A 19573-nucleotide genomic window follows, 5' to 3' on the forward strand; every position below is an offset into this window, starting at 1 on the left:
GATCGAGCTACATGCAATTGTGTGCCATTGGCAATGAACCTACCAATGGCACCATCTAATTGATCCTTCACATGGAAATTAAAAAAATCATCTATGGGATTACTTGAACTTTCTGCCTTGTATTTCCCCTTGTTGCCCTCCCCTCTTAGACTTAAAATGGATGAAGGTCCCAAAGTTGATTACACCCCCTGTGAATGTTGAATTGCCTGAATCTATTACCTGCCAACCATAGACTCGAGCACTGGAATTGCATTATCACCGACAATGCCCCAAAGCTTCTTAATATCAATTCTATACTTGACATTTTTTTACAAAATTGTTGGTATAAATGTTATTCTAAAGCATCTAGAAGGCTTTTTCCCTAGTTCTTTCGATGATTTTATCTCAATTTCCAAGTGTCTAAAAAACGATCGAGATGACTGGCTTACCCAACATCATGTTGGATGGCACTCATCATGCTTTTTACTTGGTCATGTACAGAAGTTCTACAAAAACCAATTGGTTGATCAGCAGTCCAACCAGGGAGGGTGTCAACAGCATGCTCATGTCATGGAACTCAAGTCACAAATGAGAAAGAATTAACCCTGATGCGTTCATGTCCAAAAGACCAGCAAATCATGTTTAATCTTTTGTTGACCATCAAGGGAGGATATTAAGCTACATTGCTGATACGGGAGCAGATGCGGATGCGGGCACGAGATACAAGTTTGCAAATGCATTAAAACATTATGGGAGGTTTTGGATGCATATGGTGCATTTCTATATATTTACAACCAAGAAATGCAATAATTTTAAATAATAATAAATAATTAAAGTAAACAATAAGAATAAAGTTGAGAGTATAATATCTTAACTAATAGATAACTAAAAAATAAATAAACAGATAAAAAATACATATAATTATAGGCAAGAGCCTACAACACAACTGTAAGTTGTGCGTGTCTTATCTAGAAGGTCTTGCATTTGAGTTTAGTAATAATTAATCATAACATATAATAATAATAATTAATCTTGGCTTCGGCCTCTTATTGATAAAGAGTAATAATAATTTTATATATATATATAATCATAACTATAAGTAGTAATAATTCATTAAATATTAAAAATATTGAGATTTAATAATACTCTAATATAAATATATAATAATATAATATTTATTTTATGAATAGTATAGTACTGTCCACTTCATATCACTATCTAAGAATTGCTATAATACTAAACATAAATAATAAATGCTAATAATAAAATTAAATTAAATAATGAATGGCAAATATATTGTAATAAAATCACAACATAAATATAACAGCGTAGAGGAGAACAAAATTAGAGGATCTTTTGGACTTTAGCAAAGGCTGCAGTAGCTCAAGGAATGGGATAACGATCCTAATGTTGATGTGTTCATACAGCATCTGACTCGTTACTTTCACCAGTGAAGAAATGAAACAAACCTTTGTTGATATTTTCATGCCGATTTTGCCCATGTTCCTACTCTTCAATCATTGCAGATAACAGTTGGGATTCACCATATATGACATAATATGCAAAATAATCAATTTCAATAAAGTCTAGGATCTGCATCTGAGAATGCAAGTAGTTATTGTCGCTAAGGATTGATGGATATTGAACATTAATCATGGTTGCTACATTTGTAGAATATTACAATGAGGCTAAAGATAACCTCCGTTATAGAAGGCATCCACAGGGAGATTTCACACTACTTGTGGTCTTCTGAATGCCAATGACTCCGCCTCCACCTCTTAATTCAATGAGTGCATCTGGTAACTCAGGTATTGAGTAATTTTGTAATATTTAGCTTAAAATGGTCATTTAAGTAGTTCGTAACTTTTTATTTTGTCAGTCAGTCAATTTTAGTAACTTCCATTTATCTTTAAATCTTGATCGTTTGTGATATGGAAAGATCCTTTGCAATCAAAGATTATTCATTTCCTTTGTTTAATTATACAACCACCGCTTATCATTTCAAAAATCATAGGTCGCTAGAGTACACAATTTTATTATAGAACGAATTACCACCCTAAAAAATCTATTACAATCTAAAACTTTTCCAATGTGAGGAAAAATTGCTTATTCAGTACACAATGGAGCAGACAAAAAAAGGCTAACTAATATACTGTGAATTTCAATGTTCATCACATATCATACTCTTTGCCTTACAATAAGAAATAATATGTCAGCCATTATTAGCCATGGAAAAAAAAATTAAAATAAATGGTATGGATTCCAAAAAACTTACAGCATTTGTAAAAGCCGATAAAACTTCTAACCGCTTGTACCTGAGAAAGTAAGCACACTTTTAGTAAAATAAAGTGTCATTTGTAAAGTTCTAAGATCTAACAAATAAGTGAAGTATATGAGGTTAAATACAAAAATTAGTCTCTAGATGACAAAAATGAGTGCCTAAAAACAAAATGTCCATGATCTTATGTTTTAACATGACATATAACCCACTGAAACTTCCAGCAGTTGAACACAGACAGTAAACAAAAACAACAGGAGATATAAACAGAATGTTGTCAAAACTGATGCTGCAAACTTCACTACAATAGGTTAAATGGATCTACCATGTTGAAAATGAGCATTTGGTTGATAGGATTGAGCACACGGAAACAAACCGGAGATGAAAAATTACAATTAAGAAGGGCTCTAACAAACCGGACCGAGTGCTATGTTGGATATTTACAATGATAGTGATACATACAAGAGAGATCACTTGAAATAGATGCTCATTACAGCATCTACATTTTAGAATAATGAACTCATATAATGTGACTTGACTATAACTAAAGCTAAAACTTGTTCGTACCAGCAATTTAACTTGACCACTCAATATTTTGAAATCGTAGGAACACTGTGAAGATGACTTTATCCTGGACATTTAGTTAGTTGATGGTAACTATATCTTAGCTAATATGGATGAAAATAAAAATAATAGTGGGGATTCGAGATTCAACTTTTATTTGCAGCCTTCAGGGTCTAAAATTGATGTTATTACGTCTAAGTCAGTCTTTCCTGAAATACTATTAAAACTAAGGCACTTTTGGATTGAGGTTGGAGTTGGATAGGCCCTGATGAAATCATCAGATATGTGAGAATCACTTTTCCCCCTTTTGTTTAAAGATTTTGTGGAATTGGATGTGAGAAAAAGTCAGAAGTAAAATTGTTCATTGGCAAGTGTTCTCTTCCTACACCATAATTTACCTCTTGTTGGCTTATTTCTTACTCTCATGATACACAATCAAACAGACTCATTAGAAGTTTCAGACTCATTAGAGAAATTCTGTGGTCAAATGAGAAGAGGTTACAGTAAGTAGAATGATGTTTTTTGATAGCAGTATACTAGTCCTAGAGTTGTTGAGGAAAGGGCTTGAAAAGGAAAGCATAGTGTTTCTCTGGCTTCTAAATGGTTTATTAAAGTTATTCATGATAAAGTGCCATAAAGGCAGCTTTCTAGATTCTATCTGAGCAATTGTGTTCCTAAACTGAACTCTGTTTGGAAAGAGATACATTTTCAGATGTTCATTTTGGTTGTTTTAACATTAAGCCTTTTGGGTCTGTCGTCTCGTGTTCTATTTAAAACACTCGGTTACATATTAAAGGATTAACTAACAGTTGTGGTGCATTCTCAAAAGTAAGGACAAGGTGTTCATTTTAAGATCCCTATGGCTGGCTTCAGATGGAACAAAGACTGTTCTTGATCCAAGTAAAAGTTGGTCTGCTAAATGTTGGTATAGCAAAGATAATAATTGTGTTGGAAACATCTTTGTTAAGTGGAACTTACTCACTCGGGATCCTATTTAGAGTGAATTTGACATTCCAGATCAGCACATCTGAGCTCAGTCATATTATCATGCTCGTTTGCAGGGATCTTGAAAGCATTGTGCATGTTTTTGGAGGGTCATTTTGCAAAATAATTTGGCAATGCTTTCTTCATTCTTGGGGGGTCTAATCAAGATAAGGTATTATTGAATGGCATAGTATTTTGTCTGGCAACATTCTTGGTTCTCCAATTGCTAAATCTTTGGATAGACTTTCTTTGGTCATGTCTTTTGAAATTTTACGGTTCCTCTGAAATGCTATAAACTATAAGATTTCTGGGTGCTCATGAGCACGTGCTTACTGGGTATTCTTAGAAAGTTACAGTTTTCATTGTTACAGATAATTTTGCCCTACAAGTACAAAGTAAAAGTAAAAATATTAAGCAGCTTACTGATGCTGGGAAGCCTGCTCCCAAGCCTCACTCTCTTCAAGGGGGTCTTATATTCAATGATGTTCAATATGATCAAGATTCAAGATAATTGGCCTATGCAAAGGGATATTAAGATTGTTAATGCTGCTTGCGCTCAGAGACTTGTTTGTCTTTCTCTGTTCGTTACATTCTGTAACTCCTACTGTTCCTCATGCTGCTGGTTCCAATCCTGGGGATATTCTTGGTGGTTCTGTTCCTCCCAGAGTTTAGCTGCTGATTCTGGTGTTGTAGGTGATACGGCTCATTCCAAACATTTAGTCATGAATTTCCTGTTTCTTCAGTTGATGCCAAAGTCCTTAGTGCTTCTATTGATGTTGATTCTTCTACTGAACCTGTTCTGATAGTGATGTCGATGTGTCTTCTCTACACTTGTCTGCTGCTCCTTATTCAAAGCTTACTTCTTTGGAGAAGAATGTAGAGGCTCCTACTGATTTTTTCAAAGGAAGGGCGGGCAGGAAACATCACTAATGGTAATTTGCTTGGATGTTTTCAGTTAGGTCTTGGCAGACTATTTGACAGTCTTGCTATATATATGTTTCTATTTTGGCTGGTTGCTTGAATGGTTGCTTTTTATACCGTTTCTGGATTCGATTATGTAGAATATTTTTCCATCAATGTTTTGAATCACAATATGTGATCCATCATCAGATGCAACAAAGCCAAGAGATTTTTTTGCCATCGACCTTTTGAAACAGTTTTCTCTTTGGCTCTCTTGCATCCTGATGATGAATCACATAGTGTGATTCGAAACGTTGATAGAAAAAAATTCTACACAATTGAATCCAGGAACGGTATAAAAAGCATTCTAATGGATTGTAGAAAACTTCTAGCTCTGCTTAAATTGTGTTTACAGTGGTGTGGTTCAGGGTTATTATTTGTCTTTTGTTGTTACTTCTGGTCCACATTTTTCTGATGATCTTGATGACATCCTTGTGTTGTTATAGTTGATATTTTTAACTTTTTGAATCCCACCTTATGTATCTGTTTGGGGCGGTCTGCGCTGCTGGTTGAATTAATAGGCTGGTACATTCTTGAGTTGTACTTTTAAACCTTATTGTGCATTTCTGGGCATGATCTTTGTACATCATTCTGATCAGATTCTCATGTGAGCTATATTTGCAAACCACTTCCAATACCAAAAAAAAGCAAACTTTTGTGAAACTCAATTATAAGTTTCAGAAAAGGCCCTCGTAGAAACAAGATGAAAATAAAAATGAAAACCGGATTGAAGATAGAAATATAATATTCATGAACACGTAATGTTACTATCATTGCCTGTCAGTGATTTTACAGCCTGTACAGGTAGTCACTTGCATGAGATTAAGCATTGATGTAAGTTTGCTATTGTTTTATGTTCATTCAACTTCCTTTATTATTTTGTAAGGGAAAAACTTAGACAGTTTCAATATATGTGTTGTGGATTGTCTGCATCCTCCAGAACGATGTTTATCATTATTGTTATTATAAATTGATATAACAGAAAAGGAAAATAGAAACTTACTAAAGTAACTAAATTGACCATTAAAGAAACATTACATAATTTAATTCTCTCCCTTAATGGTCATCGTTCTAATCTAACTACCCTACAAAAAACAAAATACATATGTCTCATGCTCACAAATGCATATAAGGCTACCCCTTTCGTCACGAATGCATAGAAGGTTACCCCACCCGGACAAGATTTCATAGAAGGCTGTCCCATTCTCTTCAGAACGTTATGTGTAGGGCCCACTCAAGACTGTGCTGGATAGACATTTTGTTTTTTGAATGTTTTTGCAATTTTTTTGGTTTTTTGAATTATAAGTTTCCTTTGTATTTTCAGAGTAATAGAAATGCTTACTTAATGATATGAAATTCAAATACTATGAATGTCAGTATGATATTTCAATTGCAATTTTGACTGTCCTATTGAACCCGACTATCATTTTTGAACCAGCAGCATGAGGAACAGTAGGAGTTACAGAATGTAACGAACAGAGAAAGACAAACAAGTCTCTGAGCGCAAGCAGCATTAACAATCTTAATATCCCTTTGCATAGGCCAATTATCTTGAATCTTGATCATATTGAACATCATTGAATATAAGACCCCCTTGAAGAGAGTGAGGCTTGGGAGCAGGCTTCCCAGCATCAGTAAGCTGCTAAATATTTTTACTTTTACTTTGTACTTGTAGGGCAAAATTATCTGTAACAATGAAAACTGTAACTTTCTAAGAATACCCAGTAAGCACGTGCTCATGAGCACCCAGAAATCTTATAGTTTATAGCATTTCAGAGGAACTGTAAAATTTCAAAAGACATGACCAAAGAAAGTCTATCCAAAGATTTAGCAATTGGAGAACTGCCCAATTTACATACAAACATATACTTGATACACTAATGGAGGATGATATCCAGAAACACGAAAGAGACAACCGCCCAATTGATCCAAATCAGAAAAGTAAACATATAGACCAACCGATCTGTAACATAAACTCCTCTTTATTTCTGAATATGACAAAATGACTACACGATCACCTCAAGCCCTACCATTACAATCAAGATGCAGGAAATAAATAATAATTTCCCTCTTTTCACTGTCTCTTATAATAACATTCAGAAAAATATTTCTCTCCCTATAGCCCCCCAACTCCAGAAAAAGAAGAACCATTCTTTCTACAAATTTCTGCCATTAATAGCATGCTGTAACTTCCCGATTTGATAACTGATTCTTGGTTTTAAAAGAGATAAAAATAACCATCCCACATTCCCATGAATTTGCTATTGTCCAAGTTGGTTAAAACATTACTAAAATGTTTTAGAATGTTCCTCTAAAACTGATTTGAAACATTATTAAAATGTTCTAAATTGCTGCATTTAAAAGAGTGTAAAATTATGTAATTTCACCTGCAGTCACTTTTTTATAAATTCACCATGAGTTAACCAGGCATCCTGGAGTCCTAAAATATTGCAGGCATTTATGATTTTTAACATTGCAGATGCGTTTTTAACCATTTTTAACAGCTTGCCAAATCATGGTACTTCCTTTGTAAACTGACCCTATTAACCATATTGCTGCACTGATAAAATATTAAAATAATACATCATATGAGCTCGTATGGCCATAATATTAAATCTGGGGGCATTTGAGGCCAAAATAATAGGTGAGTTGTTCTCAGATTCAAATTTCCAAACACTTTTTTTGAATGCATTTTTGGATTGGCGAATATATATGCAGGTTTGACTGTCCTATTGAACCCAACTATCATTTTTGAACCTTGAACTTTGAACTTAACAGTTCAAGATTCAAGTTCAATGCTGTGATTTTTTCCCAAAAACTATTTTTCACTATCACCTCCCTTTTATTGATCACTTTGGCTTTATGCTTTCACTCACAATGAACTTTGAACTTCAAACCATGATGATTGTGAACTATCTGAACCATGAAAATTTAACCATTGGGCTGCTTGCAACTTATTTGAACTGTAACTCTAAGCCTCTTCAGACTTTCAAACTCTGAACTCTGAACCTTGAAGTGTGCAGTTCAGAATTCAAGTTAAACAACTCCTTGCAACGCTACCTCTTTTTAAAAAATATAACTTCCCAAAAGCATGATCAGTGAAATTGGTGTAATGCAGGAGTAAATTGAGGAAAACTCTTCATGGAACTTAATTTTTAAAATTTTAAAAGTTTGGTGCCAAAGGCAAGCCAACAACCATCAAATTAGAACTATGGAATAATAAAGTTATTCATTAAGCTAGGTTAAATAAACTCAGTGAATCACTGAAGGAGCCAAGTCATCAAGTGCCTCAACTGCACTGCTAAAAATAGAACTGTGCCAAAATTGACTTTCTATAAATAGAAAGTCACTCCACTGAGACCCTCAAAACATAGTGTTAGCTCACGAGGGTCATGATGATGAATTGACATCGCCAAGCTACTGGAACCTACTAAATTGGGGACATTACATTATGCGAAATGAACCTACTGATGAGACCCCCCAAAATCTGCAAAACTTCTAGATATGACCAAGATAACCCCAAACCTTCCAACCTGATGTTGGGAAAACAAGAATTGTCCCTACCTGCAGCCAAAGACACTAATTTCAACAGTTGAAATTTAAAACAACAATTTTGAGGAGAAAGCCATCAAACACTCCACTTCTTTAGAAAAACAGCCGCGCATTTTTTTTGCAAATGAGTGCTACAACCCAAAACAAATTACAAAGATGCCACAATTTTTGTGGAAATTTTTGACAAACCCTATGTTGGTTCCCAAAACAAAGGACTGCAAAGCCCTAAGAATGTGCCCTTTTCTATGATTAGATCAAGCAATTGTTTTTGCCAAAGAATAAGATCCTTTAAGGAAAGAGGCTCCTACTCTTTACACTCTACAAGACCTAGGCAAGTATAGCTTGTAATTTGAGCAGATGTGTGATTATATTCTGGTTCTTAACCTTAGATTCACTTAGTATGGCACTTATACTTAAAAATGAATATCCAAAAACCTATACTACTACTACATTCTACACATTCCTACTTCTGAAACTAAAAAAGAAATGTAACTTCAAGAAGATATCTTTAATGATTAAGATTAGTGCCTTCTCCTAGGGCTACAGAGTCACAAACATTCAACTTCCTTCTTATAGCTCTAATTGATTGGCATAAATATATCTAATCCTTGTATAAACATATATAAAAGTAATACTATTGAGTTCTTCTTAATAATCCATTCATTCCATTTTAAGTGTTGTGAATTAGTAAAGTTGATTTTAATTCTGCCTTATAGAAGCCAACTAATTAAATATTACAAAACAAAGAAAGCTGCTTTGATAAATCAGAAATATCATTGATACTCTAACTGAAACAAATATCATTTAGCTCAGCTTGGACTTCATTTGGACTCAGTTTCATGCACATTCTATTTATGTTAAGTCTAGTGATAACTGAGAGGGACCCTTTCTATTTTTGGGAAGTGCATTTGGTCACGTGGGGAAATAATAGGCGTGACTCCTATAGCAGACGGCATATCTAAAGGATAAATATTTTGGGAGTTATTATTATTATTTTATTGGCCAAAGTATTATTAAAAAGTTATAATTTGACTTTATACTTTCACTTGAGTTTTGAGTCATCATTGAAAGGGGCCATTTTATCAATTAATACATGGAAGCTTAAGCCAAGGTATTAATTAAAGTATTGGAGTAAATGAATTATTGAAGGGGAAAAAGTATATCTATTTATCCCACGTTGGCTCGAAAAGTGTGTGAGTTCTCCCACAAAAGTTATAAAAAACTCACATGAGTTCTTTTCATTATGTTACTTATGCTTTGTGAAATTAGTGTATTTGTTATTTTATGAATTGTGATGAATATTGAAGCCAAGGTTTTCAGCGTTTAAAGGCAGGACAAATTGGGGATTCTTCTAAATATTTGCACTTTGAATTGGTTGATCTCTGCCAGTGAATTATGCCAGCATTAATCTCATCCAGACGTTAAGATAGTGTTAAAATTGGTGACCAAGTTGTGAAGAGGATTAAGAGTTTCATATCAGATATAATTACAAGAATAGAGGACTGTATTTTGTGCAGATTACAGGCTTTTTGAGGTTTGCATTTGGGGTTTAGAGAGCCGCCCTTCATCTATAGATCAGTGGCAATCATTTTAGAAGTTGCTTCTGATTATTTGAGGCAGCGTTTGACATCTATGAGGCATGTTTCTGTTGTTTGGTGCTTTCTTTCAAAAGTTGAGAGACTTGGAAACAATCTGGCATGCCCCCCGCTTAGAACCTAATTATAAGAGTCTCCTCTTGAAGAAAGATTTAATAAAAAAATACAAATTATCATAATATATTTTATAATAATACAAATATTATATATAATCCTATATTTAATACAATTATAATATATATACTATATATCATCATGTATATAATTTTATCTTAATATAATTAATTAGAATATATATTACGAGGTAATTGGTAAATACTTGCTTGTTATTAACGGAGACCGAAAGGTCAATTTATACAAAAGAATGAGACGATGTTTCCTTAGGAAACGATCATAAAGAATAGAAACATTCTATTCTAGAGAAAGCAAACTAAAGCTTAAGATATTTACAAGATAACCATTAACTAATAATAGACGACTTATCTATTATTGTAATACCCTCCCTTAATGGTTAATCTATCGAACACACCAAGTTGTCCTCTGAATTTGACAAACGTATCAGGACCAAGAGGCTTGGGGAAAATGTCTGCAGTTTGATCTGTGGTAGGAACATACTGCAAATTTATAGTGTCGTCTTCAACCAACTATCGTATGTAATGACAATGAACATCCACATGCTTGGTTCATTTATGGAAGACTGGATTCCGTGCTAACTTGATAACGCCTTCATTATCAACAAACAAATTAGTCGGTCCTGTTGGTGACGTCTACATATCTCCAAGCATCCGACGAAGCCAAACAGCTTCACATCCTGCCTTAACAGTCCCTCTGTATTCAGCCTCTGAAGAAGAGAGAGAAATTGCCTATTGCTTCTTGTTGTTCCATGTGACTCCACCGGATCCCAAACTGAACACATATCCAGATGTTGACTTTTTATCATCAACAGAGCCTGCCCAATCGGAATCTGTAAACCCACTGAGTTTAGGATTAGAACTCCAAGAGTACAGAAGTCCATAATCTGAAGTGCCCTTCACATTACGAAGCACACACTTTGTTGCCATCCAATGATCAGCCTTAGAAGCTGTCATAAAGCGTGAAATATAGCTGACTGCGAAGCTGATATCAGGCCTAGTAGCAGAGAGGTAGATGAGGCTGCCTACTAGTTGCCTATATGTAGTATCATCAACGGAAGGAGAATCAGACTTTGCTAATAACTTGAGACCTTTCCCCATAGGTGTAGATGCAGGTTTGCAATCTTGCATTCGAAATTTGTCTAACAGGACCCTGGCATATTTGGATTGAGAGATGAATATACCAGAAGACTGTTGCCAAACTTCAACACCTAAGCAATAATGCATGAGCCCAAGGTCAGTCATATCAAAAGACTAGCATAAGTTCTGTTTGATTCCCTGAATCAAAGATGAACTGCCAGTGATGATCAGATCATCCACAGATAACCAGAAGCATGATGTCACTATCAGTAGTCTTGATGTACAGATTTGAGTTTGAAGAAATCCTCTTGAAGCCTTGATCACTGAGGTACTTATCAATCTTGATGTACCATGCTCAAGGGGCCTGCTTCAAGCCATAGAGAGCTTTTACCAATCTGAGAACTTGATGGTCTTTACCAAACTTGATCACCATTCACGAAAGCATTCTTTACGTCCATCTGATGCACCTTCTAGCCAAACTGTGCTACCATGGCTAGAACTAATCTGATGGTGCTCATCTTTGCAATAGGAGCAAAGGTCTCCTCATAATCAATGCCCTGACGCTGAGAAAAGCCCTTTGCCACTAAACGAGCTTTGTACTTATCCAAAGTACCATCTAATTTGTATTTGATTTTGTAGACCCATTTTCAACCAATGGGTTTCTTCCCTGGTGGAAGATTAGAAAGGACCCATGTGTTGTTTTTCAGCAGGCTCTAATGTTCAGATGTCATGGCCTGTTCCCACTCTGGAATTCCTTTAGCCTCGGAATATGTTTGAGGTCCAAACACACTGTGAATGTTGGCCATAAGAGCAAAGTTAACAGAATCTATAGTTTTGCTCTTTTTTCGAGCAATTCTCTCATCAATGAGCTCATCATCACACAAATCAGCAAGTGTCTTAGCCCACCACTTAGGCCGGATAGGAGAATGACCAACAAGTATTACTAGGAGATGCTTGATCAACAAGATCCTCATCCGAAGAAGCTGGATCAAACTCAGGTGAAGCATCTACAAAGCGAGGTGATCCTGCAGGTGAAGCCGGAGGAGTCTGTATAGGTATCACTGGAATAACTGGAGCTGCATGAGCTATTGGAGCCCTCCCATTAGGTGGACCTAATGGAAGTTGAACTCCTAACTCATGAGCCATCGTAGGTTGGTCTGTTGGATTAGGAATAGGAGAAAGAGGCATGAATGGTCCTCACTGCTCATCAAAGACTACATCACAACTGTATATGAGACGAGATGTCTCAACATCAATCAAGCGGTAGGCTTTGTGACTGCCACTGTGGGTGACCGGTTCAACAGATAAACTGCAGTGTTAACTGCTTTTGCCCAAAACTGCTTCAAAACATGTCTGTGTTTGAGCATGGAACAAGCCATCTCGGTGATTGTCTGGTTCCGACCTTCAACTACACTATTCTGTTGTGGCGTGTGGGTGGTGGTTAACTGGGGTTTGATGTCGTGTGTATCCAAGAAGCTAGAAAAAGTATTAGAACAAAATTCCCCCCAATTGTCTGATCTAAGAGCAATAATAGATTTCCCAGACTCTTTTTCAACTAAGGGTTTAAACTTCTAAAATACAGGAAATGCATCTGATTCCTTTTTAAAGAAATACACCCACATTTTTCTACTGAAATCATCAACAAACAACAGAAAATACCTGGACCCAAGAACAAAAGGAGTGGCCATAGGGCCGCCGACATTGGCATGAACAAGCTGAAGTACCTGAGAAGCTCACCAAGAATCACTATTGAGGAAAGGTGTGCAATGTTGCTTCCCAGCCTGACATGTGTCACAAACTCCAAGCTGTTGAGTCTGAATCTCTGGCAATCCAAGAACAAGCTCATCCCGAGCAAGCTGTGAGAGATGATGCACATTTAAGTGCCCATATTGTTGATGCCAAAGGGTAATGGAAGAAGATCGCCAAACAGCCATAGCCAAGTCCTAAGAATCACCAAAATCAATAAGTCTGAAAAGACCATGATCCTCAAGACCTACTACAACAGTAGACTTAGTCGCCCGATCAGTGATGGTGCATTGATGTGAACTGAAGGTGACTGCCAAAGTGTGGAGAATGTCGCAGCAATTGACTGACTGAGAGTAGATTTAGTTCCATCCCTGGAACGTAGTACACATCAAGGAATATGAGATTCCTCCCAATAGACTGAATTTGAATGTTGCCTTTACCGACAACCGTGTACTCTTCTCTGCCACCAAAAATAACAGAATCTGAATAAGGTTGGTAGTCAGTAAACCAGTCTCTGTGGTGAGTGAAATGTCGAGAGGCACCTGAATCAATGTACCAAGCAGATGACTTCACATAAAGAAGACTTCTGCTGAGATGGTTGCTAAAACTTGCCCTTATCCTTCTGAGAGGATTTCACAACAAAGGCTTGCTCAATGGAGGTGGAACTGGAGCTGCTACCGAACTGTTGTTTCCACCGATCTTGTTGAAGCAGCAGGGTGCAAAGATCAATGAACTTCAAATCAATTCTAGTAGATGTGATGTTGAGAGTCTCGATAAAATGCTCACAGGATTTTGGTAAACTCCGAAGAGTGATTACCACAATATCCTCTTCCTCCATCTTGCGACCAATGGCAAGTAGCGGATCACGGATTTCCTGAATCCGATTCAGGTGTGCCTGGAGAGTGGGGCGCTCATCCATGACAATAGAAAACAAAGTGTTTTTCAGAAAGAAGGCTCGGGTCTTGTCGGAAGTCTCATGAAGACCTTTGAGGTGTGTCCAGATTTCGGCAGCTATCTTGCCGAATGGAATCTGAGAAAGTTGATCATCAGCTACAAATAATTTGAGAAGCATCATTGCCTCTCGATTATTCGAATCCCATGTATCTTGATCAAGACCCGGAGAAGTCGAACGCTGCATAACACCCAAAACAAGTTGATTGGTGTTCCAATATTCAAAGATTGCGATGATGTGCTGCTTCCAGGTTCCATAATTGCGGCCATTGAATGGTGTTTTGCAGGTCAAAAAATGCGATTTGTGGTTGCAAAATGGAGTTTCAAAGTCGTGAGCTGATTTGCAGACTAAAGAGTGCCGCCACGAAGCAGATTTGTCAAGAAAAAAATGCCATATCTGAGGCAAAACAAAAATGCGATTTGCAAACGCATTTTGCAGATCTGCAAAAAAAGGCCCTTGTTCGGAGGTGTTTGTAGACGCGGGCGGAGCTGGAAATTACTAAAGTTGTTTTTATTGCAGACCAAACGCACAAGAAATTACAGACTTGTGATTTTCAGGAAAAACTCCCAAGAAAATAGGTTGTTTTCCCAAAGGAATTCGCAGGCCTTTTACTCTGAAACCCTAGCCGTATTAGGAAGGAGGTATGTGAGGAATAAATTTGAAAATAATGATCCAAAAATTTCAATTAAGAAATCATTATTTTCGAAAAATAATTCAACTACGCTCTGATACCATATTACGAGGTAATTGGTAAATACTTGCTTGTTATTAACAGAGACCGAAAGGTAAATTTATACAAAAGAATGAGACGATGTTTCCTTAGGAAATGATCGTAAAGAATAGAAACATTCTATTCTAGAGAAAGAAAAAAACGAAAGCAAACTAAAGCTTAAGATATTTACAAGATAACCATTAACTAATAATAGACGACTTATCTATTATTGTAATAATATAAATAAATAATATATAAATAGATTTTCTACAATAAAATAGTATTATAATATATATTATTTAGATAATATAATTATTAACAATATAATATCATTTATGAAAACTTAAAAGACATGAGTTTAGAGAAGAAAACTATATATACAGAATATTAACATTGAGAAAGGATCACTCTGAAATATGGATAAATATGGAAGAAATATATGCAACCAGTCTGCAATTGGAGAATAAAAATAAATTAATGAAGATCCCAATAAAGGGACACTACAATTATAGATGTATAGACTGTTGTAAACTTTATAGTAGTGGAAATATTGATTGGTGTACTGTGTACATACTCAACTATCACACATGGAATAGAGAAGGGCTACGTTGCATATATGTCACCAAACGCAAATTACATCAGGAGATAGGATCAGGAAGGTGAAACAATAGGAAGATATGTTGTTGCAAAATAGGAAAAAAAAAAGGTAAACACTACATATCTCACTTGTTAATGGCAACGGCAAGATAAATTATCCAACCAATAGCTTGTAACTAGGGGAATGTTATAAATACAAATACATAATAATTCGAAATTAATGGTAGTGATTTGAATAGACTGGATAGCAGAATTACAATGGGAGAAAAATGAGCATATAACACGTACAGTGAACATCATAATACATCTAATTCTAGGGCTCATAACCAACAATTCTCTCTATTCATTATAGTGATTTAAGAAATGTCGTTATTGAAACCACTTGGGTTAGAGAAGACTGCTATATGTCGACAAAGATTCATGGCATAAGTAAACACCAATTATTTAAATACCAAATATGAATGTTGACACGGTCTATAAATTGAATACTCAACCAGAGAATGCCTAGCAAATATCTTACACTAAATGACATGTAATCCATTCCTAGCAAAAAAGAACAAGGGATTATTAGTAATTACATCAATCATATCACCGCTCTTAAGATTCAAAAAAGACACTCTTAATAAATGTTCAAACTCTTATACTCTTGGACATTCATTCTACAAGTCTATTGAAAATATAATTCTTGCATAGACTGAAGACTATCAACTTATATTAGCAGGGGCTTAGAAAAAGAAATCTTGTACAATCTAGAGAAAATCATTCCCAAATTTCATATGTCGGGAACGGGATGTTGACAGCATTTTTTATGATCGATTATACCCTTAGAAGAAGGTAGTATATACATTGGCTCCTATCACAATTATTTACTAAGCAACCCACTCAATATATAGGGAAAACAAACATCATACCATAAAGATGGTTGAAAGCGTTGATGAGAATTGAAATGGAGACAAAGAATCAACAATCTTCTTAGGGAGACTTGAAATTGAGAAAAAGATGAACCAATCAAATGAACTATGTAGTAGTTATAGATACTTTTCAAGTATCCATTTTCTAAATCAAGAGGAACTTATAGGTATATAGGAATAAATTTGGCCACAAAACTGAGGTAAAGAATCAAGCAATTGAGAGTACAATTAGCCTAAATGGCATATATAATCGATAACCAGCAAACATCCTATCACACACAATGCCCGAGAAGGGTATAAACAAATAAGAATAACTCTACAATCTACGTTTGATACTATTAGACATAAAATACATCACCAACACAGAAGGAAGGATATTCTATTGATAGAATAAGACGTTATTCATCTTTGAGGTAAGTATATTGTCTATTATAATAATGTCATGTCCCCTTTCTAGAATGGACATCAGAGACGATACAATTAGCATATCAGGGAGTCTCGTAGGCTGGCAGTGGTGTTTAGAGACTTAGTCAGGGTATACAGTGTTCGGATCTGGAGTTTCAGACAATAGGAGGGTAGTTGAGAACAGTTCCTTAATTGTAGGAGTTTCCTACATTTTAGGAGGTGGAGATGGGTTATAGTCTTGAGTCTCTACGAGATCATTCTATGGTTTCAGTTTCGAGAGATTTGGAGACGTTTCTATTTTTTAGGAGTATCTCTAATTTTGAGGGATGAGACTGTCAATTATTTTAGAGTATCCGGAATCAGTCACAAGAGGTGACAAGTTCAATTTCACCTTGTAGAGGTGTTTTGGCTATCAATTCGCTATTTGGGAAATATTTTAATATATTTAAATATTCTCCTAAGTTAGCATTTTAATAATTTAAATAAGGCTAAGTTATAGCCATTTTGGAGTAATAAGGGGTTTTTTGGCCTCATCTAGGTGAATATCCTTTGGTGTAATAGCTCGTTGGAAAGGTCTTGAAACTTTTCTAAATATTTCTCTTTTGACTCAGAGCATTTCGGTGAACAAATTTCATTCTATTGGGAAAAAGGTCATTTTCTGGATACTTGACCACTTTAAAAATGAGAAATATATTATTTTATAACCCAACGCCACATGGGGACACTTTTAGGGTTCGAGCTAAGTTTGGTGGGTTATAAGGAGGGAAAGACAAAGTTCGAAGGCATTATTGACATACTACATCTTGGATTTGTGTTTTGGGCTCTAATTGAGCTTTCAGCATTTGGGCCGCCAAACCCACTTGCTTTGCTTGTTTGGGATGTAGCCCCCAAAACAGTGGTTTGGATTCTTGCAGTCAAAAGCATCTTGGAGATTGTGCATTGTTTCTTCTAGGGAACACAGTACTAAGTCAGAGTTTTGGCTAGGGTTTGGGTATTTTACCCAAGTGTGGGCACTTTGCAACTGTACGGCCACGCCTGGCAGCCATCTACTTTTCCACGTACAGCATTTGAGAGCTGGATTCTGGCCATAGCTTCCTTTTGGGCTGATATTTCACCTTCACGCCTTCAAGTTGGCTTTATTCTTGGTTGTACTCATCTGGATATTATTGTAAATCTTCATCTGATTACATATTAGGCGTAAATTCAAAAAAATCTGCTTGAAGAGACTTTGCTTTAAATGTATTTGGAATACATTTTCAGAACTGGTTCATGCTATTGTACTTCTATTATCACTTATTGAAAAATCATCAAAAATATAAAACAATCAAACCCTTCTGCAACTTCTGTCTAGCTCTGCAAGAAAATTTTAATAAAGAGGAAAACAAATTTAAAAATATAAAATTACAGAAGATCAGCAGAAGAGATCCATCAGGGATCTTTTAGTGGTATCAGAGCCTAAAACCTACCAGCCTGTTGAAAAAGAAATCAGTTCAGTTACAGGCCAATACCATGGCTAAAAATAAAAATGGGTGCTCTAAGGTTTCATCTTCATTAACAAGCACAAGTAAGATGCCTCTTGCCAAGACATTCAATGTTGCAATTATGAGCAGCTACCATCAGTATTGTTCTCTTCCTAAGGAGATACGCAACCTCCTTTCCTTTACAGAATTTATGGGTGTACCTGAAGCAGATGATAACTGGGCATCTACAAGCTCCTTTCAGCAGCAAAAAGAAAGAAATATTAAATGATAATAAAGAAGCCATTGGTCACAAATTGGAAGAGATTACAATCAAGGGACAAACCATTAGAGATGTTGGAAATGTGACACCAAAGTGTGAGGCCTATTCTGAAATTTGCAACAGCAGTTCAAATCATGAGGCAACATTTATTTCAAATGGAGATAATGATGTTGATGATAGTATTCAACTTAAGAATGGGATGACAAGTTTAGTATGCAGGCAATCTGATTTTGAATCTCATAGAAACCAAGTTGAAGACTTCTTTGAGCCACTTCTATCTAAGCATGTGAAGAATCAAAATGGAGTGCTGATGATTGGAACGGAAGCGTGGAGGAGGCTCCCACAACTCTGATTTGGGGCAGCGATAGCTTACACCCTCCTTCTTGTAATATGGTAAATCTTTCACTTGGGAATAGTCATGAAGGCCCGTATGCAAGTGGTGGCCATGAGGCTTTCTATGATAATACACTTAAAGGGGTCAAAAATATAACTAGAACACATCATAATAATTTTGAAGTTCATAACAGCATTGACACAACTTCATTACCTCAAGATGTGGCATCCTTTGGTCAAGAAGAGACCAATGATTTGTATTCTATATTTGAGGGTACACATAGTGCAAAAATGGGACGTGATGATGGGAATGGTACAAGTCATCATAAGCCTGATTTTGTGTACTTTCGAGTAAATGATATAAAACATTGTCAAAGGTTGAATAAATATTGGTTAGACAGAGCCATGCAAGCAAAGATACTTGCTGCCCAAGCAAGACAACGTCTCCAAAGAGTCAAAGAATGCCATAATCAGATAGATGATGCAAGGAAACAAAGGGAATCATCCATTAGAACTTTATTTCTTCCAACGAAAGAAGAGGCCAGCGTTGATTTGGATGGAACAACAAGTAATACAGAGGGTCAGGATTATTTTGGTGAGTTTGCACAAGAGAGTAATCCGGATATAGGTATTTCAGAGGCATTGGGTGATGAGACTTCATGTCATGATGAGTCTGATTTCTTAGACCATACCCTAGAAATCAGAGTAGTGTGTACTCATAGCGACACTGAATCCCAAGATCGTGATTCGGTTGTATCTGCAGACACATGGGGAGCTGATGAGAGTGAGCATAGTGTGGTGACAGCAGTTTCATCATTGACAGAGGAGGTGGTCTCAAAGGTACAAAGTTGCAGTACTATAAAAGAGGATACATGCATTAGTGAATGCATACTGGATACTCCTTACAACGATGTACATGACTCCGACACAGTATTCTACCATAGTGCAGATTCAAAGGTAGTGCACATGCCTGAGAACTATCATTTTCAGACTCCTCATCACTTGATTAGACAACTCAAGGTTGATGACAGGAAGGTACACATAGTGGTTGAGC

At 36.0% G+C, this 19573-nt stretch overlaps 1 protein-coding gene across 1 annotated transcript in view; it reads right to left on the reverse strand.

Annotated features, from left to right (window-relative positions):
- The window catches only part of LOC149541836 (Cation efflux family protein), a 142486-nt gene that overhangs the window by 75602 nt on the left and 47311 nt on the right, over positions 1-19573 (reverse strand). Inside the window, exon 3 of the mRNA XM_089796909.1 lies at positions 2255-2294. Coding sequence (XP_089653035.1) covers positions 2255-2294 — 40 coding nt within the window. The remainder of the gene's footprint in view (positions 1-2254; positions 2295-19573) is intronic.

Source organism: Cupressus sempervirens, chromosome 8, assembly GCF_028749045.1.
Source record: "Cupressus sempervirens isolate cs-2001-9-10 chromosome 8, ASM2874904v1, whole genome shotgun sequence".
NCBI lineage: Eukaryota > Viridiplantae > Streptophyta > Pinopsida > Cupressales > Cupressaceae > Cupressus > Cupressus sempervirens.